This window comes from Phalacrocorax aristotelis, chromosome 1 (assembly GCF_949628215.1).
Source record: "Phalacrocorax aristotelis chromosome 1, bGulAri2.1, whole genome shotgun sequence".
Lineage (NCBI taxonomy): Eukaryota > Metazoa > Chordata > Aves > Suliformes > Phalacrocoracidae > Phalacrocorax > Phalacrocorax aristotelis.
The window spans coordinates 45,757,385-45,782,446 of NC_134276.1; the positions used below are offsets into that span (position 1 = coordinate 45,757,385).

A 25,062-nucleotide genomic window follows, 5' to 3' on the forward strand; every position below is an offset into this window, starting at 1 on the left:
CTCACATCCTTCTCTGAAGCTGGTTACTGACATACAAAGATTTTACTGCAGACCAAAAGATCTAAAGCTGTAGGTCACCGGAGGATATTAAATGATAAGCAAATTCACATTTCTAAAGTAATTCTACCAATTTATTAGCAATGCTAGCTCCTGTTCCACAGTAGGGGAGATAATAACGAAGCCTTGTTAAAGGGCAATGCAATATCTTTTATGTAATGTCTTTTTTTCATTTGTGATAAAGTCATTAAAGCAGCACTGTGTCTTCTTGAAGCCTCAAACAATAGTCTGCATTAAATCTCCTGTGCAAAATTAAGGACAGTAGTTCACTGGAAAAATAAGCATCTGTTCTTGCTAATGCTGATGGCCTTCTAAAAAATCATTACACTGTTCTAAATTGGTGACGATAAAACAAAGCAGAACTGTTTTAACTTTTTCCAAAGCAAAGAGAAAATCCATTTTCCTTGTAAATACTTCTTTGTTCCAAATTTGCCTAGTAACCTATATCTCGTAAGGCATGTTTCCCTTTCAGGCTGCCTAAATCCCTTTCTCCCACAACCAGCTAGCTTGAACTCAGTGTCTTTTAAACCTGGGTTGGTAAAGGTTTGTCTTCACTGCATCAACACAGGCTGTAGCTCCTGAGTCCTGCCCACCTCTCCTCTTGAGTCACAGGCTCAAAGGAACAGGTGCATGGGGCACCGCTGAAAAACAGGCATCAGCTCCAATTTCTTTTCTGCTTCAGCTACAGACTGGGCTGGGTTGCAGTGGGAGTAGCTCACACAGCTTCATTCTCCCAGGGCTGCCCTAGAATTTCAGCTGGACTACACTTTCTTCGTTCGCTTATTCCTTCTTGCTGTATTGCATTTTAAATCCACCTTCACTTGCTTTAGATACGTAACACTTCTGCAGTGTAAGGACTGAGATGCTATTTAAGAATACTACTTAAGAACTTTTAAAGGTATCAGCCCAGGTTTGGACACATAGCAACCAAACACGGTGGAGGACACAGGTGAATCAAACAAAAACAAAACATCTCCTAACAAAAAACTTAAAGATCCTGGAGGTCACACACAGATGGTGGAGAAGAACCTTATGTTAGGCTTAACCTCTCCTGCACAAAGACTGAGGGCTCCAATAGGAAAACCAAAAGCAACATGGGAATATAAATGGTTTGATTGCCTGGCTTGGTATCCAAACACAACATAAAACGCTGGTCTTGGCTCAATTATTTGCTCTGTCCTGGTTCTCATCTACATCATGGGTGACTTCCCACCACCACATGTAGTCAAGAGGCAACACCTGGTGAGGACCAAGTTACCCAGAACAGTACAGGGAAGATTAATTTCTGATGAATGAAATGCACATGGCCAGATGGTGCCTACTTCACCATAGCCGTTTGCCACAAAAGGTAAGCGAAGAACCAATTTAAGGTTAAAAACTGGTGCTGTTTGTAAAAAATCTTTTCTTTTTCCTCCTATTGTGCTTTCATTTTGGTGGAGTAGGTATAAAAGGGGGAATGTTACTTTCTTCTTAGCTTTTTATTTCTATGTTGCCACATTACTGCAGTGACCATTGTTCACTTTACCAAGGCTGCTAAGCTGCGGTATTTTCTACTGCTCGAGTCAATAGGCTGGTGGGTTACTGGTTCAGAAACCATAAAAAGACAGATGAATTTAAAAAGAAAAAGGCTTTTAATAAAGTCCTAGGATAAACACATATTGTTTAATCATTAAACTCATCAAATTATGAAATAAATTGAAACCTTGAAGTAAAAATGGATTCAAACCCTATGATCTTGTCATGTGCTGAAGTAATCCACCAAGCCAGCATCATACCATAACATCCCTAGAACAATTCCCATTTGAAGCAAGGACGTAGGCATTTTGCTCATCTCTTTGTGGTCTTGGAGGCAAACTCAGAATCACAGGGATTCCTTCTGGCCCAAGCTCTTTGCCAGTAATTCAGTGCTGGCACCATCGACTCCTGAGGAAATCTCCGCACCTTTGCCTCACCTGCAGCAGTAACTCACAGCACACCAAGGGAACACAAAGGCGACGAGGCACACCAGCTCCAGCCTGCTTCTCTCCAAGCGCAGACGCTTGCCTCCACACAACTGCCCAGGGTAAGATTAAACTCTCCTCTGCTTGCTGCTCTCTCATCAGGCCAACACTGCCAGATCTGGGACAGCAGGGAGGACCGGCTGGGTGTCCCACACAGCACTGCAGGCATCCATGGCCAAACAATATCCACATTCCCCCAGCAAGGTCCTTTCTGTGAATCCCACCTTGGAGGTCATGAACCACACGGGACAACTACCAAAAAAACACATTTTCTCGCTGACTTATTCATATGCCCTGCAGGAAAGTGTTCAATATCCCTACAAAAAGTAGGCACATATACTTGGAACCCACAATTAATTTAATCTTAACTTCAGTAAAGTTTTGCAGTAACTGCCTTGTAAACACCCATCACCATTAATACAGAGGACCTGCCAAGATCAGGCTGCTTAGCTATCCCATGTGGCAGCCTCCCACACTGCAAGAGCAACCTGAGGAGCAATCCCCCTCCCTTCACCACGCATTGTACGGCCTGGCCCCAAAAGGTCTGAGCGAGACCATCACGCAGCACCACGAGGGAATAATTCTGCTGCCACCGGAAAGGGCTGGAAGATGATGCTAGATAAATTCAGATTAAAAATTAGGTGCACGCTTTCACAACAATAACAGGTAACTACTAGCATAGCTGTGGGAGGTTCTTCACCACAATTGGATTTAAAAATCAAGATGATGTTTATTTGAAATATGGGCTCAGACTTAAACAGGAGACAATTCAAAGTGGTCCCATAGCCCTTCTCAGACAAAAGATCAATTATATTACCCCAGCTCCTCCAAAGCCTCATTAGCGAGGCATGGCAACTCAGTGCCCTCTTGTCCAATCGCTCAGCGCTCACCACCCTGGTCAAGGGCTGCTGGTGCTCCAGACTCTGTTGGTTTCAACTCTTCCACAACCGACACAGCCTTCAGGATCCCCTAACCACAGATGAAACCTTCTTTTCATAACCATTAAACCATGTCTCACTTTCGCCCTTGCAGCAAACCTAGAGCCAACAGCAGATACCAAGCAGAAACAGCATAAAACCCAGCTGTCTTCCTATCGGTTTTGGAAAAGTTTGCCTAATTTTGTCTGGTGTTCAGCATTCTAAGTGGTGAAGCTTTGGCTACTACCTTCAGAAGAGTCAAAATGCCATCTTAGTTTGCAAATTTTCAAAGTAGAAATCACATCTCCCTATACATGCATACACTGCGATGGAAGTGCAACTCTACGGAATTTGGGCACAGTAACACCACAGACAGACACTGCAACTTCAAATTCATACTACTTGGATCGCACTTTAGTTCCCACTCCATGCTTCCCAGTTATGATATTCATCTTCCCAAACAGCTCCACGTGCTGTTTTTGGTAATCACATCCTTCAAACACTTGTCCCTGTTATGTCTACCAACATCTACATATTCAAAACAGTCTCTGAAGCACATGCTAAACATCTGTTTCAACCACCTTCCTCTTTAGAGTTTAAGCTGTTTGCTGGAAAACTGCCATCCTGATGGTTAGCTCCTGTGTTAGTGAACTGGAGAATTCATTTTGTATTTATTGATTGTTCCCTAATGAAGAGTCATAAAGGTGCCAGAGACTCTTGACCAGACACTACTTAATTAGTACCGAAGCCCATAAAATCCCAAATCAAACAGAGCTCTTTGTCCAATAGCTCAGTAACTGGAAAAGAAAAAGATGACATCATTTTCTGCTTACACAGAAGTCTGTAAAATTTTATTTAAAAAACCCTAAGGAAATTAAAAAACTATATAAATTGTTAATTTCCTTCCAGTTCCTAGACACCAAATAGGTCTTCCAGAATCAAATCACACTTTGCTAAAGGAAGTATTCTCCATAAAGGACCCAGCAATATACATCATGCATAGAATTTATTTTAAACTAGACAAAGGCAAATACCAATAAAGTGTTTGTCTTCTGAACAGTATAGAGAAAGGTTTATGTTACAAAGACATAATGCAAAGCATCCAGAAGGTATTAAAAATTACCTCTAATGGATCTATCTTTCATCATCGTGGCTCATACAATAGTCCAACTTTTATGTTCCCTCAATTTACGCTGTACTGGAGTATTTTCTAAGGACACTTGCTCTCAAGAAAGCAGAGAGATGAGCAAGAACTCCATTAAATATCAAAGGTTTTTTTCTCTCAAACTTAAAGCCTCAAAAATGTCCTGAATAACTGATGTCTCCTTGCAAGTCTTCCAAATTAAGTCATCCTGAAAGTTAATTCCCTCTCTTCCATATCATTTAAATTCTCAATTAAATAATTGAGAAAATAGCAGGAAAGAAAAAAGCCAGCTAACAGAAGGAGGCAAAAGCCTATCCCTGCATGGCAATACCATTGCTGCTTCTACTATGCTCTCTGCTTGTTGAGGGCATCTGCCTTCAGAGCAGTAAGGTGGCTTGGATCCTTTGGGATAACATAAATGCACGCAAGAAAATAAAGATACATAATAACATGAAATCCATTGAATACAGATAACTCTTATAGTAATCTGCAATCCCTGATGTAATTATTACCACATATGTAAGAAAATACCCTTAATATGTCCAAAACAGTAGGCTTCCTAAAATCTACCACTCCAATGCAAAACAATTGTTCTGCAAAAAATTAAAAATCCTATTCATCTCTGTCCTGTATTCAGCAGTCAACATGATACCAGCTTTAACCATCCAAAGCTTCTAGCCCTCTTATCATAATGATAAACAAGTGTATTCCTGTATTCCACCAGAAAGAGAGCAGGTTTGCACAAACAGAAAATGGAGTAGCACAAGCATATAAAGGAGGAAACAACCACAGTAAGGCAAATAGCCCAAGAAGGCAGAATAGCAAAGATACATAGGGGCTTCTCAGATACATGAATTTGGCTTCTTTGCTGTAATCCATTATTCTTCCCTGTTTTTTTAAACTGTACCTTTTTTAATGATTGTAAAATGACACCAACAGCATCTCAGCTATCCCAGATAATTTCAGTAAGTCTTTCAGAGTTTTGTTTTGTGCTCCCAGCAGATGCATCTAGATGCCTACTGCTACATCTCCCAAGAAAATGAGCTCCAAAATGGTAGAAATGAACAAAAACATAGAAAAGAATATGACAGAACAGTGAGAGGGACAGCTAACCGCAAGGAAGCTTGGAAAGGGTCACCAGCGTGCTGCAGAGTGAGGCCACACAGAAACCTCAGCTTACCCCTTGCTCGGATTCCAGCAGCTCTGTTTTGACTCTGACTGCCGGCATCCCATCAAGCATTAGCATTCTGTTCCCAAAGGCGCTGATGTCCTAAGGCAAAAAAAGGACAAGGTTAATCAAAAAAATGATGAAAAACACTTGGTTTAATTCACTGGTTTAGTTCTACGATATTGTAGCAGTAAGTTTCTTTTAGCAGATATAAAGTTAACAAAGATGCAATATTCATTTCAAGTAGTAGCTACCAAGTTATTACTTCTGTTAAAATAGTAAATTATACTTTCAGTTATCCTAAAGAGAGCTAAGTCTTTGTAAGCAACAAGGGAAAAAATATTCTCAAATTATTTTTTACTTTGAATTGAATCATGCAGGTGCACGCATATAAATTCCCTCCTTTAGAACTGGAGAGGAGACCAGTGATGTCAAATAGCTTCAGGTTTTTAACAGTATATTTAGGTATATTTGATTTCAATCAAAACATTTGTACCTATGTATTACACAGAGGAAGCATATGCTTAAATTCAGAGAAGTTACAGTGAAGGCCTGTACACACACACACACACCATCAATTGACATACACCAACAACTCGGATTTCATATCATTCATTATCCTGTAAAGCTATCAGCATTTGTCCATGAAAATCTCCACGCACTCACCTCTGACACAAAAGAAATAAAAAAGCATAGTAAAAACATGAATTGTCCTTGTACTAATGGGCAATATATGCTGAGAGCTTCAGTCTGAAGAGAGATTTGCAGAACTTCCCTGAATCACATCCCATCGTTGCTGGAGCATTTTCAGTAGACATGCAAAACAACCTCTTGTGCCTTCAGTTCAAATGCTACCTTAACCTGACTCAATTTTTCTGTTCCAGCCAAGGCTGAAGGCTGGTGTTTGAAAGCTTGCCCCTTCAGCTGCCATTTAGTTTGGACAACATGGAGAAAATAAGAGACATTTATCTCTCGAGCTAGAACCTGACCCTACGAATCCAGACACCTTGGTCAGAGGTACAGAACAGTGAAAATGTCACAGCTATTTTTCAAACAGCGAAACTACAGCACATATCGCTTAGAAGTGACTCATTCACAGCCGTTTATCTGCAGCCCCATCTGGAAGGCAGCACTCAAGACTGGAAACTCACCTCCACTCTGTTACCTCGCAGTCCTCAATAACTCCACTGTAATGGAAAAAACGCCCTCCCTGTGTTTCATGGGCAGCAGATCTGTCCAGTATTGTGTGGTGCCATTATTCATACGGAATATGCTCATAGCCCTGTTTCTTATCATGGCTGCCTCAGGGGAGTTTTAAGAAAAATGGTCTGTCCCAATGGAGCTTCCAAAATACGTTTTAAAAGCTTACAATTACTTTAAATATTTTCTTTTTTCCGATTAATGCACCTCATCCCAGGGTCTTCATTTTCAGGGATATAAATATTGCAGCAACTGTTTATTTTTGTGTACCTTACCTTTTAACTGCAATTTAAATAACATGCTGAAAAGCAGGAAATTGATACGCCCATGCTCCAACACGGTGCCACAGGCAGAGCAAATGACCTGCTTAAAATCCCCATCGCCCTCACTTTGAACCCCATGTGTTACAGCACACAGAGCTGCGGTTTGATACTACAGGGCAGGCAGAAACTTGATGGTAAAGCAGATAAGCAAGTACAACAGCAAATGCAATCTCTATTGTTTTTCTTAAAAAGTGGATTTAGATAGTTCATAAAAAGCTCTAAACACTTTTCAGCTCAAGTAATTTTCAGCAGAACACCTCCAAGTTCAAACACGTGTGAATGAGGACAAGCCAAACTGTTGAGATGTCCCAGTCCACGCTATGCTACTGCTGTCTACGTACTATATTTTAAGCTTGACACAACAGGAAGAAGAAAACCGAAAGTGTTCTTCCTATGTCTTCTCAGCAATTTATTTTGTGCACCTTGATCTTTGTTCAGCGTTCAAAGCATAAAGTGGGGAAAAAGCAGGAAGGACTCCGATGCCACAAAACAGCTGGCTGAAACTGTTCCAGGCTTTACATCCCTCTTCCCAGCAAGGGTGGTGCACTGTTTACTTATCAGAAGCAAATCTCAGGTGTCACTGAGCTCCGGTGGTTTGGATGTCGTTTGGGGTGGAGCAAGAGCAGGAGCCAGCCTGGCATTCTTGGCTCCCTCATCGCCTATTCTGCAAGCAGACAGGTCCCCGTCCCTTCTTGATTTATACGCAGCACAGTTGAGTTTTACAGCAAGATCAGGAATATACCATCATCAAGCATCCCTTAGGCTGTTTAGCTCGTAGACAAAGAAGGATGAGCTGATATTGCCTCGTGTCCCTGAGGAGGTCTTACCCGCCTGAACGAAGGGACGAGGCTGGCTTGCGCAGGAGGTGCAGGCAGGAGGAGGGGGGAAGACAAAGCGCCGCCGAGGAAAGGCAGGTTTAATGAACTGTTAGGATCTGATTAGAGGCTAATGTCCCTTTTAGTGCTTTGTACCAATTTACAGCTGATATACTTGAACCATTTTTCCCCACTGGCTGTGATAAACTCATTAGTTTTAAAAATGCAAGCTAACCAGGGCCTTTGAAGTTTAAAACTGATAAATCATGAAAACCTGTCTAGTTCATGTACCATTTAACACATTTACATTTAACTAAATTTTCATAGCGCTTGCTTCCCCTTTTGTTCTCTAAAATCATACTTCTTAAAAGCAGCACTCTGCCTTTTGAGCACTGCTCTGAAGAGTGAATGCAATGAATAGCTCTGGCTTTTGGGTCATTTATAATTCAGCAGCAATAATCACAGAAGTAGATTCTTTCTGAACTATTTGATCCCTTCTGCATTTATAATTGGGAGGACACTGTGTGACACATCCTGAGGGGGCTGCTGCCTAGTAATAGCCGAGTAGATCCAGTCTGTGTGCTACACATATGGATGACATGTTTAGCCCAATAGCCACCCAGAGAGCTGATCTCTCCAAACTGCGCTCTCCTGCCATAACCAGTGTTTGCATTACAGTATGTTCAAAGCCATTCAGCAAATAGGATGTAATTGCTGAGGTCTGCATACGGTGTGCAGTCATCTAAGGCAAAGGGGCTTGACTCACCCCCACGGAGGCTGGGGGTGTGAATGGAGTTCCCCTGGGAGCCTCTCTGGTCAGCCAGGCAGATGGAGCATCCACACCTGAGCGAGGCCAGGCTGCTCCAGCACCCCGTGTTAATTGATGACACTCGGGAGACCCACCAGCAGAGACTGCCAATATGACGTATTGAGTCAACACATTTTTCAGGCTGCAGTCCCCTCCTAGCTCACTCAACTCTCTTCATCGACTGTGGCAGCTCCCAACATTGCCCAGGTGAAGGTGACCTGGATTCCTGTGACAGCCCTTCCTTCTCTATTCTCCTGCCTCCCACCCCAACCCACCTGGTGGGCTCCAGTCACCCACCTAGGTAAAACACACAGCAGACATACATCCTAAACTGGGCATATAATCAAGTCAAACACTGCATGACCTTACCAAAACATCTGTTCTCTTGGATCAATAAACTAAGTCATCCTAAAAGAGATCAACCTCTCTTTCTCGGTGCCACCCGTTGGAACCTTTCACTAATCACTTTTGGACATTTATTCCCTTGAAAGATTAATGAAAAACACAAATCATACCCAGGTCCGTATGGGCAACTGCTATTAGAGCAGTTGTTACAGAAGACAGATAAGCTTTCAGGCTTACAAGCTCTTCTAGTGAGAAGCCATGGCAATCAGTCTAATAATAAGACTCTCCCCCCTCCTAAAACTAATTTTCAGTACAGCACCGTTGCAACTACAACTGGCATTTTCTTCAAGCAGGTGACTTTCTGCTGCAAGTTTTAATCAAATTATCTTTGGCTACTTTAGAGGAAGAGAAAACAAAACAAAAACTCGTATCTAATCTTGGTACAAAACCCCCCAGCATCCTGTAGTGCTTATTTAATTATGAATTACACTATTATGAAATTTGGCTCCATCCATGAGATGTGGTTTCGTAGCCAAGTTTTTAATTTAGCCAAGCCATACGTTTGAGAATCACGCTGCAAACTTTTAACAACAGAAGAGCTGGTGCCACAACCAACTTCCTGTCCTGAGACAGCACCAAAGACGCCTCTAAACCTCCTGCATGATTTTGTCTAAGCACGAGATGACAGAAATGGCACACATCCCACACCACAGTTGTTGTCTCTCCCATTCTCCAAGATCTTTGTGTCTAGCTACTCAGTACTAAAGTGTCAGAAATGAAACGATGCTCCCCCAAGACCTGGCCAGAATGTGATGGCCACCACCCTACGCCACCCCAGGAAGAAAGCGGTGAGGTCAGGCCTCGGAGCACCCTGAACCCAGATCTCACATTTCCTGCAAGGATTGACAAATACATGCATACATTCCTGTACAAGACTTTCTCTTCCTCTTGTTTATCTCATGAATGCAAAAGATGCACAGAGTTACTGCTGTCACTCATGAAGCTAATTGGCTTACTTAGTCACGCTAAAGAGCTGCACACTAGCAAGACAAAGCCACTGATGGTTCTAAACTTTTCCATGAAACACCAAAAAAGTTCAGCTCACAATTAAACACTTCACAGCTCTGCTGGGTTGACCTTAGCAAGCTGCCAGACACCTACGCAGCCACTCTCGCACTCCTCCTCCTCAACAGGACAGGGGAAGAAAATAAGATGGAAAAGCTCATGGGTCAAGATAAAGACTGGGAGATCACTTATGAGGTACTGTCATGGGCAAACCAGACTTGATTTGGGGAAAATTAATTTAATTTATTGCCAATTAAAATAGTTGGATGGTGAGAAACCAAGACAACTAAAACACTTCCCCACACCCCTCCCTTCTTCCTAGGCCCATCTTCATTCCTTCATTCCAACTCTTCCTTTACTTTTCTGTACAAACTTAACTCCTAACATGACATACTTTCCTTTTTGAGAAATGAAGTATCAGTTGGGGAAGAACAGTCTTAAATTCAACATTCAAGCTAGAGTAAAAAGTTTCACGTTTAAGGGGAGTACATTTGAATAGCTAAGTGCTGAGAATGGCCCTTAAGCCGTTCTCAAAGCTTTGACTTACAACTTTCCCTGCTTCATCTTCTAGTTATTTTTACACAACCTTCTGCACATGCAGTAGTTTCTTAAGTCATTATTATATTCTTATTTTATGGTTCCAAAATTTTGAGTCTTTTTTTGAAAACAGTGTTCTTGATAGCTCAGAAACACGAATTTTAACTTAAGTTGTCCTTTTTTATACAGATATCTTGGAAACATCACTGAATTAACCATGAAGTAGCCTACACCACTTACATGCCCTAGCAATAAGATTACCTTGATGATTTTCCCGAACATTAATACCTAAATTTGTATTATTTTCATCACTTACATTACCATACTGAAGTTAGCTATCAGTCAAAGCAACAGACAGCGTAACACCTCAGGGCAATAAAATGTGAGCGATCCACTCAAGGCAAAGCTTTTGAAGATATGAGAGATCCTTTTGAGGATATGACTAGATAAGATTTCCAAAGTTGGAAACTGTTTTTTCTCTTTGCTTCAAGGTATAATAGAAGAATTAAAGATTACCATCTCTTCTCAAATATAACTATCTCCATAGGGAGAGGAAGCCAAGGAGAATATCTTCTTTCCAAATTCTCACAGGAAAGAATCGCTCAGTTCTTTACTACCTCAATCTCCTGAAGACCTTAATTTCCAAAGAAGTCCTTTATATACCATACAATGAGATTTGTTAGTCACTTAAATGTAGTTATCTCTAGGGTGAAGCATACCAGTTAGCATTCCCGCAGTATGTGTAAGAGCAGTTCATTCCAAAAAGTGAAGGAAACAACTATCCAACAGAAAATAAAAGTAAATTTATGGGGCTAGAAGATAATCACTCAACTGGGAGTTCTGCCAGGGAATCGGGGTTAACAGCCCATGCCTTGCCATAAGATCTTCATCATACGCAATTATGTCTAGAGCTGTGTGAAATGTACATAATGAAAGCAGAGATTCTGGTAGTTCTGCATTTTACTCTGAACTTGAATTTCCAGTCAAATTCACCAGAAAAGAAAAGGATCGTTTGCATTTATTGATTCTTCAAGGAAAACCAAAACTAGTTCTCAAGAAAAAAGCAGAGTGAAGCCTTAACCTTCATACTGTTTTCATGTAAAACTGGGTGGGGTTGATTTGAGTCTGTTCCAATTCAAAATTAAATTCCTTTAGTGAGAGGAGAACACAGCTTGCAGAAGCCTGGGTGAACAATATGGACATACAAGCTGCAGTTTATGTCTTATCTAAAAAGCAAAAGCTTAAAGCACCACGGCAACGGACTTCTGGAAATATGCTAGGACAGCAGCTCAGCACACGAGTGTTAATAATAATTAACTAAAGCTAACAACAAGGTTATTTCTCACTGATCTACATACCTCTCTGGTCTGCTTGTTAGCCCTGAATGGAGCTCAGGGTGGACCCAAATGCACTGCATGAAATTCCATACATCACCTCACGCCACAGGAGGCCGTGGGAGGAAGGCAGTCGAGGTATAGGTATATATATCACAGACATGCATCTGCATGGCATCCAGTGATCATGGAGGCATCATAGCTCTAAGCTTTCCAGGAAGGGCTCTGAGTATGGTCTCTTACTACAACCCTGCATGCAAGGTAGAGCTCAGACCTGAACAGCAGCTGCAACTCGATGCTGTCAATGCCCGAGAAGCACGTGCAATGGTTGGCCTTCAGCCTGGGTTATCCTGCTGAGACCCTCATCTGATATACCAGACCATGTCCGGCTGTATCCTGCTGCTACCAATACAAAGATGTACACAGGCAACACAAGCTTCTTGAATTCCTATTCCGGTGCCTAGATCCCTTAGAGGGGAAAAAAAAAAACAACCAAAAAACCAAAACACTCAAAAAAACCAAACTAATTTTGCAGATAGCGGATTTCCAAAAGCGGCTAAGTAGCCACATCCCTAAGGATGTAGCTATGTTTTCTTTTGTTACATATTTTTACAGATCTGTCTCCAGGGAAAAAGTTCAAGTCCAGACAATGTTCAATGAAAAGAACCAAGATCTCATGTTTTGCTTCTAAAGTCTGTTTGGCTTAAATTAGTTTTAGCAAATATAAATAGAACCGAAGAGACATAGCTTCCAGGTGACAGAGAAGCGTCAAGTGCATTGACAACTAGAGGCCAATCTGCTATTTCTCAGACTCAGCAGGCAACCCTGTCAGCTTACACTGCTTAAAATCCCTTTACATCAGCTTTACTCTCCTGCCACTTTTAGCTGTCTCTACAAAGAATTACCAGTCATTCCTATAGTATGTAATTCAGACACATTAAAAGTAACAGTAATTACAACAGTCATACATTTAACTTTTATCAACATTAATGGCTTCATTGTTTTCCTTCTAATACAACATTCACAATATATTTGATAAGATTTTTGTGGATACCAATGGATTCATTATTTGTGGGTTTTCTTTATCTTACACTTAAAAGTCCTGCTTAACAAAAAAAGCCCAACCCCCACCCAGAAAAAGAGAGCACCCGAAAAAGAGCCATCATTTAGCAGAGACATACACTTAAGAAAGGGTAAGTTTGGAAAAAGAATAGACTGTGTTTATCTTTACACTATAATTAATTTTTTAAAAAAATCTTTTCATAATACTTCAAGATGCATAATAGTAAAGCACAGACAAGTAGTGAAGACTGCCATTCAAGTAGAAATTTATGACTTCCCCCCGCCAAAATCCTAAAAAAAACCCTAGTAATTGACCTAGATCGCCACTTTTCCTTGACCACAGTTACAAGTCAAGTGGTTTTAAAAAACTACTACTCAATTTCCAAAGTAGTTTTCTGCTATTTTATGTCAACTGTCCTCGAGTTTGGAAAAGAGTTTGAAGAATATGAGGCCTAAAATTAAAAACAAACACCACCACCACCACCAGAAATAAAAGAATTTTCATAGTCCTACAAATACTATATCGATCAAATTTACTAAAACATATACCACTTAAAGGCTACTTTTACCATTAGGTGGGTTGTCACCTCAATTATTAAACTTGAGAAAAAAAAAAATTACAGAAACAGCTGGTGAGAACAGTTTCAGGTTAGGTTTTTATTCAAGAGGTCCCCTGTCTCTTGCCTTTACCAAAAACTAAAACCAAAGCTTAGATAATCAAAAAGTAAGTCTCAGGTTACAACATGTTTTTAATTAACTTCTGGTGCCAGCAGGAGTGTGCAACATCAGTAAAGTGTCAGGGGAATAATTCTGCCGTCTGACAAAATTTTCCTGTAACTGTTATTTGTCTAAATTATGACTATTTTGTATTTTTTGAGCAAATGAACGTTAAATAGCATTGGCCAGAAACTTACCAGCAAATACAAAGTGACTAAAATTTTACTCTGAATTCTGCCCTTACCTGCTCTGGTAGGAAAATGAGCTGCTGAAAGCATGGGGAGCTGGTTGGCACACTTCCCCCCCCACCTGCCAACATGCAAAGTCTGCTTCCATGAAAACAGATACAACATGGGCCCTACATGCTGGAGAATAAAGGGAGCGTTTAGCATGTAGCAGTAGCCATGGTTTAGTACAAAATTTTTGCCCTAAATGTCACATGGCAAGCCAAACATAGCTGCTTTTTGCCAAGAAGACAAGATGCTGTCTATGGGGTTTGCTTGGCTCCACCACTCCCTGAAGCCCAAAGGGACCATCACCTCAAAGCGACAGCACCTTTAGCTCTGCCATCACAGAGCCCAAGAGGGAGTGGTGAAACAACCGCATAGGAGGTTTCATGGGCCAGGACATCATCGCTTCCTCCATAAATGGCTATTTCCATCCCAAGTTTCAAAGAAAGGAAACGTACTTCCAACTATACTGCGTGCCCCGCTGGAGCACGACAGGCCAGTGGATCGTCCCCAGCCCTTCAGCTCAGGGAGAAAACTGTTACTCCTCCAGGCGCTGTGTTCCCTCACCTAGGATAAAATACAGTGATAAACTGATTGTCAGCCCCAAAAGCTGACTTCTTACAAATCACGGACATTACAAACTATATCCTCTGAACAAGAGCAATATAAGGTAAAGCTGTCATTAAATACGCCTAGCTGCCTTCTAGCAGCTGGGCCACAGAAATGTTAAGCAGCTGATATTGCTCTTAGCCAGTAGAAGTGTTTCTCACTTATGCGAGAGCTCCAACATATAGGCAGAACTAAAAGGAAGCTAGGATAAGCTAGCTTTCCCCTTCTGGGTTAAAAATTTAACTGCCAAAATTTAGGAAACTCAGCTACACCTTACTCTTATTTCAGATTTACTTTGTTCACAAACAATTTTTAAAAACATTTTTTTAACATTATTAAAAACAGAGCAGAATATGGCACTTATAAGAGAACTGCTTGTTCCCAGAAGTAAGTTGCTTATTTCCACCACCAGGTACAGGGCAGAGCAAATTCATGGCAGCCTTGAGAGGCAGAAGAGGAGAACATGCTTGTGTGCAGCTGCACCCTCCAATACCAGATATCGTAGGCCGCACCTGCAAGAAGCATGGCTGGTTCTCACAGGACCTCAGAAACCATCTGCCACGGTTCATGTACAAAGTCATAGATATGATAGGCAATAAACGATGAAACCCAAAATGTTCTTTCAATGGCCCTATTCCAGCTGCTAGGAAGAGCTGTAACCACAACCTTTGCCCCAGCAGCTCCACCACACAGCCAGAGCGCCAGTGTTTGCAAAATTTCACGTAAAGATCCTTTGATTCGTGCACGGGCCAAAACAACAAAGGTATAATTAAATAAAGCTGAATGATTGCAAACTCAGATGAAGAAGTCGGACTATTTGCCAGAAGCTAAGGATTACTCCATCACCCTTCCCTGCACCCTTTACACAGCACCTTACGTGCGTGTGGAGGAACAGTAATTTATACGCTTCTTGCTGTGGAGCAAACAAACTGCTTATTCTGCCATTTCAAGAGACAGGGGGTGTGTTCTGATGAAACTCCCAAACTGCAAATGTTTAACATCCTGTCGCAACCTGATCTCTGTCCTATTTAACATCAGTCTGAGGTTCCCCACTCCCCACAGGCTTCACTGCAAACTCCTGGGAAAACATTAATATTAAAGCTGGCGAGTAGCACTTAGTACATTTCAAAAAAAGGGAAAACACTGACTCTTGTTCACTTAGTGAATGATTTATAAAAGCACCTCAATTCATGAATGAGAACTTCCAAGTATCCACCAAACATGTGAAAAAATTGTCTAAAATAACATATCGCTCTAAGACTGCTCCCATCAATTTCTAGATAGAAGCCAATACCCGATCGCTCACGAGGTACTTTCTTAACCAGGAGAGGACGACCAAAATGTTTGTGTACAAAACTGTCAAATTCGATTCCAGAAGCAATAAATTATTGTGGAACTAGTGTCCACTTTAAGGGAAATTCTAATTAAGTGTTAAGAATTTCTAATTAACAAGTTTCAAACGTCGCCAACATGCATTTCCCACAGATTCTCAGAGAAGCTACGATCCCTCAAACACGTTTAAAAAGTGTACTGCACATGAACAAAATTACTGCCAATAATTAAAATAACTGCATAACTTCAAGATTATAGAGTATTTTAAGTAACTATGGGTATAGCCAGAAAAATGGCAGAAAAACATCAGAAAAAGATGTAGGAGTTGCACACATAGTAGTACATTAACAGATGCTTTGAACTTTTATCTTTAAAATTCAGAGATATCAAATTTGCTATATACAGCTGATCAAACTGGGCATATATAATAAATTTAAGGTTATAAACAAAATACATGAGTGTGTGTCCAGACGAAACACAAGATAAATGAGTAATTAATTTATAACATATTTTACAGCATGAAATGTCACATAACCCTGGAAACATTCAGGGAACAATGAATACTATAGCCAATGTTTTTTTTCATTAGGCTCCCAGGGTAGTTCAGGTGGGAAGGCACCTCGGGAGGTCTCCAGTCCAACCTCCCGCTCAAAGCAGGTGCAGCTCAGAGGTCAGACGAGGTTGCTCAGGGTTATGTCCAGTCAGGCCTTAACAACCTCAAAGGATGGAGATAGCACCACCTCTGTGGGCAACCTACTCAATTGGGAGGCAGCCCCCATGGTGGCAAAAAAAGGTTTTCCTCACAGCCAGCCTGCACCTCTCTTGTTTTCAATGTGTTGCCTCTCATTCTCTCGCCACACGTGGCTATAACTGACCAAGACCCCTGCACCCACACATCCTGCCAATCTTTGCCCATCTGACTGTGCATCCATCGCAGCTGTAATCACTATAACTCAGATACAAAAACATCTTTGGAGATGCTGTTGAAAGCCTTGCAGAAGCTGAGGTGAACAGTGTTCTCCCCTTGGCTGCTCTTCCAGTCACTTTACACTGTAGATGGCAATCAGGTGAGCACGGCATGCTTTATCCTAGGTGATCCATGCTGACTGGTCCCAGTCACCTTTTCCTCCTTCATGATGTCCAAAAGTCTGTTCCCAGAGGACTCACACTGATTTTTTTCCATGGACCAAAGGGAGGCTGACTGGTCTGTAGTGCCCCGGGTCACCCTTTCGGATTTATCTGAAGAGTGGTGTACTGGTTGCTTTCTTCTAGTCATCAGGGACTTCCCATGGTCTCAAGCACCTTTCAAGAATGGTACAGATGGCTGCCACAAGGACATCAGCCAGCAATCTCAGCACCCATTGATGCAGGAAGGTGGGTCCCACAAGCTTGTTTGGGTTGAGTCCTCTCAGGTAATCCCTGGGACTTGGTCCTCATGCATGACTGGTGGTTATGCTTCTTGAACCTTGTCTGTGAGCACAGAGGTCCGTGAGAAGGCCACGCAAGTGAAGGCTGAGGCACAGAAGGCAATGGCATACCTTGGCCTTACTGGTGTTCACTGTCAATAACTCACCCACCTCATTCTGCCACCAACCCACATTTTACTTGTCCAGCCTTTTACTGCTGATGTAGTGACAGAAGCTCTTGTCGTTGATGTTTCCTGCAACTGTGAACCTCAGCTGAGCTTTGGCTTTCCTGACATTGTCCCTGCGTGCCCACACAGTATTTCTGTGTTCATCCTTTGTAGCTTGTCTCTGCTTCCACCTCCTGCTTTATGCTGCCTTTTTGCACTGGAACCCATGGGTTTTGCAGTAGAAGCCATGACTTCTCCACTTAAGAGAAGATGGTCTCCTGACAAGTCCACTTGTTTGCTGAGCTGGAAATTGGTTCAGAAACAATTGGACTTCTCTAGAGATTTGTTTATTAGGAGCTATCAAGCACAAAAAATACATATACAACCTCTGGCTATGGAAGTATTTTTGTACCCTAGATTTTTTGCAAACTTGGAAGATGTACCAGGGCAATAGCATCGCTCACACACAACCCCTGTGCATCATTTCCCTAAGCATCCATTAGTGACTGTTGTTAGAGGATGCACACAAGGTAGACAGTCCTTTGCTCTGACAGAAAATGGCCACGTTTATATTCTCATGTCTTTTCTTTAAGTATAATACATGCCAAAAACATGAAAATTAAACCAGCTCTAAACCCCAGGATTCCAGTCTTAAGACTCGCACTCAAGAATGAGTTTACATTCTTCTGCCAAGTACCTGGTACGGACCACTGCCAAAAGGGACCTTAAGCTAGGTGGGCCACTGTATATTCTTAAGCAGCATTTCACTCCCTGTGATTTATTCCAGGGTAAATGATTATCAGCACATAGCATCTACAGCTTAGGATGGACTTTAAATGATAGCTTCAGAGCCCTCTTCCTTTGTTTCCTTCAGTCATTACTCGATTGCTGAAAATGCAGCAATGCACTCTGTCCATGCGTACCACCATTCCTGGCTGGTTTCATGAATGGTAAAAATCACAACCAAACGACAGTGCCTGGCAAAGCACCAGAACATTGCAAGTTATTGTTATTCTCACTAAAACCTACAGAAGTCTTACACCAAGCTATACAATAAAACTATACATTCCTACCTGCTGTTGAACTCTACCTTGCATCAGAAGTGCCCTATGCAAAAAAGCATTTGACAGAATTGTGTGCGACTGCTAAATGTGCCCCTGCTGGGTCTTTAAATCCTCATTAGTGTTCTTTAAGTCAGTGCACCTGGTTATACATTGCGCAGCAGGAAGATCTAACATAGTATTGTTATTTGTATTATCTTTTTATAACCTAGCATCACGCTCCCATTAAAAATGTATAGTGACCTTACCATTGTCAAAGCTTTCAAGAAATAATGCACTGAGATAATTGGTTGTTTGGCATCATACATAGCCTTTATAGCATGTGTCAAGCCCTGAGTCATACTAATATATTTAACGTTTCTCATTAGGACATAAGAAACTGTGCCTGTATAAATCACATATTTATTCCCAACACGTGGCTTGGTTACGCTGTGTAAAATGATGAAAACGATTTCCTGTCCACACTAGATATGTGTCACATAGAATAAAATGCTTTTATTAGATTTACTTTGCACCACAAGAACTGGATGGGTTACGCTGCTCATATTTTTAAGCAACGATTTCTGCACAGGCATAGATTGTTATATGCACTGCATCTTTCTGAAGAGATCTAGACCACTAACATTAATAATGTGACAAACTGCCTCCATCATTATTCTGGATGCTGAAATTCAATAAACATTACTAAAATATTCTAATGACTAAAATCACAGCTGCAGTGGTTTCAAGAGCAGTGTTTATCAGACATTGAATGATGCTGGACACAAATCTGGGGAGTAATTCTCTCAATCAGTGTAGATGATGCACAAGAACGCCTTTCACATTGAAAGCTCATGCCAAGTCACCAGTTCACATGTAAAGAGAAAAAAAGAATCCTTAGAATTCTTTCAGGAAAATACACCTTTCCTTAAAAATCACTCCTCACAGGACTTCAGCTTAAAAAAAAAAAATCTATGTCAGGCACCCAGCTCGTGTTTTGTGAAGAAAAGCACCAAAACTATGTAAATTTTGGTGCTGTTTCTTTAGATATCCATCCCCTGCTCAGTGCAGTCAACACAGAGCCTCCATCCAACTTTTGTGTGCATGTAAAAGTCTTATATATGTGGAAGTATACATTTTCTGGAGACATTGATCAATTTTGCATTTCAAGAGTTATAGGAAAAAAGCACGGTAATTCTATCACCTCTTTGGTGCCAGAAATAATAAAATATCCAGTCTTAAGTGAAAAATGTGAAAGTCTATCATTATTTATTCTTAAGTTTAAAACAGCCTCCAAAACATTCAGGTTGGGTTTTCTGATTTGGTTTTGTTGTTTGGGGTGGGGTTTATTTTATTTTGAGGTTTTGGGGGGGTTTGTTTGTTTTGTTGTTGTTGTTTTTTTTTAATTTGGCTTTTGTGGTTTTTTGTTGTGAAGTAATGACAACCTTCTGAGCAGCCATTTACCTGAAAAACAGCAGAGGTCTGAATTTGTTTTCAACCTGAAAGAATACTCTCAAGATCAATGGATTATGTTTATTGTTCTAAACCACAAAATTAAGTATTAACCTGAATACACTAAAACTGAGAATTTAAAAAAATAAGTCACTGCTGATCAACTGTGATGAACTACTAGACGAATTCAAGAGATCACTGTTAATACTGTTATGACTACATGTAATTATCAAGCCCTGTAGAACCCTACTCAGGCAAAGAAAGCCTTTTAAAATAGCTTACTAAATAATCCTTCACATTTTTACCATCATCACCTGCCATACAACTGCTCTAGGGTCAGAAGTAAAGGTTTATGCCTGGATTGGATCATTTTTGTTGACATTTTGCAAGACAGATACTAGTTAACTACTTCGCATGTTCATCACGTTGAATGGCCTACAGAGAGGTTAGTAACAAGTGACCATGCAGGATGAAATCTTGGCTGGCTACTGGAACCTCCCTCAGGGTTCAAAAAGCAGTCCAAGCTGATGCATGATGGAAATGGCCAGCTTCACTCCTCACTAGCAAGGAATACAGGTTCATCAGTTTAAGTGTAACAAGCATTCTTGAGCTGCCATCTCAGAAAGAAGTGAAGGAGGCAGATAATTCCATGCCACCACAACTCAACAAGCAGTATATGCTTATTATTTTCTCCCTTTAAAATGTTTGTAACTTGTTGGAAATTTTTTCAACTGAAAGCTTCAGGAATTTTAAATAAATGAACCACAGTTTAGCAAAACAACCACAGCCATGCTAGCTGGCACTTAGGTTCCTTTGCAAATGCAACGTTATCTCAGCCACACGTGGAAAAACACTGCTTTTTTTTTTTCTGACTTACTAGATATGCATGCAGGCAAATACTTTTAGGTCACTTACGCTTGGATTAGAAATGACAGACTTCTCTCTCAGATGAAAATACACGCATCCCAAAGTGGGGTAAGCTGTGGAGGAGTGGGGCGTGAGGAGGCTGTCCTAACCAGGGGGCTCCTTCAGACACCATGACTCTTCAGCATCCTCTTCTGTGTCCTTATTCCAGTGCTACGCAGCTACCTAGTGCATTGAAAAGTCTGGGGGTTGACATGAACTTTTCCCCTCACCTGCTTTCCTCATATCTTATTTAGGATTTTAGCACCCTTTGGGGAACAGTTACAGACACTTTAAATCACATTTGCCTGGTGTGATCTTTTATTTACTTACTCTAAAGATCCTCATGTGGGAGAATTCAGAGCCACCGCAGTGGAATAATTTCAATGTTTCAAAACAGTGATGAAAACAACTCTGTCCTTATAAAACATTCCTCGGTCTCTGATCCCACCAGGCCACAATGTGGACAGACCCCAGCAAATAGAAGCAAACGGGTTATTACTTTGGTGCCCTCCCTTGCAGACTGCAGTAACTGTTACTGACACAGACTTATGACTAGACAAAAATAACTGGTCTACTAGAAATCCAGCCAGAAAAAGAAACTGGAAAAAAAGAAAAATCTAACTTTTTACATCAGCTGATAAATCATAATCGCTATCCAATACCCAGAGCAAATTTGGCAGAACTAATCCCAGCCTGCATCCTGGAATTAAGAGTGGAGCACTGCATATTTAGTAGACCGACTAGATATTGTCCATCACCACTGCAATCACTGGAAGTATTTTAAGTTTTTTCATGCACAAAAGCAGAAACTAACTCTGCTCATGGAATGCTACAGTCATGAAACGTTCCCCTCTTTCCAATAACCTGATTTCATATTAGGCAAATAAATGCCCATGTTTCTGTGCAACACAGAAACATACGATAAATTACTTGCCCAGACTTTCCCAGAAGAAGTAGCAATTGACATCAGGTTACTACAAGAGGATTCTTAAGCTGCATATAGCTCACAGAAACCAGAAACGAAGGACATAATTCACTCTTTTGGAAAGCTGCTATGCCCAACAGTAAATCTTTTCCTTCAGGCAAAAGTGTTTAAGTAGCCTTGATCATAACAAACTGTTGCTACAGATCAAAGAGTAATGGCACATTTATATTCAGAGTAAAGTAATAGCCAAACTCTTGCTTGAAGCCAAATAGATGGTCGAGAAGACAGTTGAGAAGCACACAATAGGAGTTGGGTGTTATTACCAACTACATTTAACTATTCTACTTTTCCAGTGTTTCTCTGTCCATGCTGAAAAGATATCATCAGCTGAGGTAGAAAAAAAACCACCCACACCAACCAAATAGAGTGAACTGGCTTGAGTAAATTAAAGCCTGAAAACTCTTAATGTTAACATTAACACTTCTTTCCAACATACACCCACTTTGAAATTATGAAGGTTCTAAAACTTTTGAAATTACTATTATTACCACTATAGAAATAAATAGCAGGTGAGCTTGGTTCATAAATGCTTTCCATATATTTAAATATGTAGCAGGATAATTACCCAGCCTCTTATGAGCCTCTTTTATCAAGCCATGAATTATCAGCAGATAGTGTATTTTTACTGCGTAAAAGCCATATTTTCACAGAGAGATGCACGTTGCTTGCCATTCCTGAAGAGTTTTAAAAGTCCTGAGTAAGACACTATGATAGTTAAAGGGAATCAGATTATTCAAAAGAAAGGTATGACTCCTTGTACTTGAATAGCCAGGATGTTATGAACTCTCTGGCTCTCTTTCTGTATATAAAAAAAGATTATCCTTGCTTTCTGCAGAGATTAAGGCAATTCACTTGTTTTACATTCTGCGATAAAATAAACTCCACTGTCATGCCGCCTGGAGCTCCTGTATCTCATCCATTATGTAAATCTCCAAAGAGTAGTTCAGCAAACATCATCTCAGTTCCATTGCACTTAAAGACGACCTACGCATCTAAGTTATTTTCCATTTTCCTAAGACCAAGGGAAACTCCTTACTTCTTAATTTGCAAGAGACAGTCTTACTGTCATCTCTCCTCATGACCACCAAAGCCCAAGCTCATAAAGTTTTAAATGGAACTCAGACTTAACTCCAAATGTTTTGGTTTTGGGGGTTGTACCATCTCCGCTAAAAACAGGAAAATAAGGCCAAGGAAAAATAATGTTTTGAACCTCTCTATTGCTAGGACATCTTTTTTTGTTCAGGGTTTTGGTTTTTTTGCTAATACAAATAGTGAAACACTTCTATATTACTTAGAAAGTAAGGTGGAAACTCAGTGTATGTTTACCTATAATGTCAGAAAGCCAAGGCTTTTGTTTTCACTTGAGCTATGCCCACATGTCCATCACAGCTGACCACCGCAATCACAACTGTAGCGGACTGCTATCAAACTGAACTGAAACAACAACAAAAACCCTAAGTAAATAGCGAAGTTCAGAAGAAGGTGACAGCCTCAAAGCAGAAAACTTGCCCTTTCCTGACTCATCACCGAATCTCCGCACAAGAAAGACTTAATGAATCACCACCAGGAGTACACATGAAGCACAGTGTGGGAAGCGTCAGAGCAGGTCAAGATTCAGCTTAATACCAGGAGCTTATTTTCTCTTTTAGGCACATGTCCTTGGGTATATGAAATACCATATCCAGTGGAATCATTATTCAGGTCTGTTAGCAGTGGATATCAGTATTAAAATAAGTGCCTTCTCCTTATGTGCTAGCTACTGAATTCTAACATGTTCTTCTACGCCTGCATATGAGAAATGACAAATTGCCATTGTTTGACATTATTCTCTCCATGGCATGTCAAAAATACTAAAATCCAAATGCATTTATTTCCAGCACTAAATATTTGTTGTCAGATACGTAGGAAAAGGAAAACAAGAAAGTATATATTGTATTTCAATTTCTGGTTCAATGTATCTTAATCAGCACCACTGTGCAGACCAAGAACCATGGGTTTTTCCCTTCTCATTGAGAAGTAAAGATTACCTCTAAAATGCAGTTAGCTGCGTTGCTTCATGATGCTGAGAATTAATACCTCCCACAACAGAAGTATCTTTTTTTCCCCCCATGCAAACATGTACATCCTGATAACTAATGACCAGAAAAAAGTCATTAAGAAACAAGCAGAAATAGTAAATCCTGTAAATCTCTGGTTTAAACTTGTTTTATTTGATGGATCATGCCAAACAGAACTGAACAGTATTCAGCTTCTTGGAAACCAAAAACCTAAGAGTATGAATTTAAACATTTTTATCCCCATTAGGCACTTTGGAAACTTGTGTCATACTTCTGAAAATACACACATCAAAATGGTCTTGTCAAACAGCTTTGAAATTAAATGCCTTGTGCTTCCCTCTCTGGAGTAGTATAAATTTAGTCATTATTAGAATTAGTATAATTGTTCTCTTAAGTGCTCTAGGAATAAAAGGTGAAATGAGCTCGGTGACTGCTCTTTCATTCCCACGAGAATGTGCCACAGCAGAGAAGTCAGGCTACAAGAGCAGGGATGATCAGGGATGCTTTGAAAACCCAAGGACTGGAGAGCGAGTCCAGCAAAGTGGAGCCCAGGGTACTCACCATGTCTGCACCAGCAGAGCTTACAGACAGAGATGTCTATTCTTCTGGAGGGGGACAGAAATCCCATGAGAAGAACTGCCCTCTGGAGATGCCTACTGCTGTCTGCTGACTAGTGGAAGATGGGAGCCTTCAGCAAAATGGCTGAAGTTGAAAGGAACAGATCCAGGCCTTTGAGATCCAGCTCCCTGCAGACTATGTCCCATCATTGACAACTAGTCCTCACCAAGGGTACCAGGGCTGAAAGAGGAACCAAAGAAACTGGTTTGAAACACGAACTGGTTTGGAAACACCATTAAACAAAGAGGGACATTGAGCAATCTCAGCTGGGAGGTCCCTGAGTGTTCACCTACTAGAACCGCGAGTCTGCATCTCCCTCAGCAAGCAGCAATGTTGCAACAGGAAGGGATCTCTTCAGTTTAGCTGAAGATATCCACAGCCTATGGCATCCAGCAGCCCACGAGAAATCAAAGCATGTTAGGGAAGGCTTTTGGAGTGCACCTCCTGGTTTGGTTTCTTCCAAAAGCCACCTCGCTTGCACAGCCCAAGGCCATGATATGAGGCAAACCAAAGCATGCCAGGCCGAGATGTTCATGGAAACTTTTCCTGATCGAAGCTAAACCAGTAATACACTTGGCTCATTTCCCAGCTCTGGTCTGGTCTGGTCTGCTCCAGCCAGCTTCCACCAAAACCAAAACCAGTCTGTGTTTTGGGGGCTGATCCTTCCAGGCTTTTCTAGTAACAGAGTGGAGAAACCTTTACCAGTTTGACTGGTCCTACCGAGCCCTCCAAGCCTGTCCCCCTCAGAACCCTGCACATGGCCTCATG

At 41.0% G+C, this 25,062-nt stretch overlaps 1 protein-coding gene across 19 annotated transcripts in view; it reads right to left on the reverse strand.

Annotated features, from left to right (window-relative positions):
• Positions 1-25,062, reverse strand: part of KLF12 (KLF transcription factor 12) — a 251,879-nt gene that overhangs the window by 148,290 nt on the left and 78,527 nt on the right. For all 19 annotated transcript variants that reach the window (XM_075088509.1, XM_075088473.1, XM_075088425.1 and 16 more), the window contains one exon: positions 5,299-5,388. In XM_075088509.1, the coding sequence (XP_074944610.1) occupies positions 5,299-5,388 (90 nt within the window). The remainder of the gene's footprint in view (positions 1-5,298; positions 5,389-25,062) is intronic.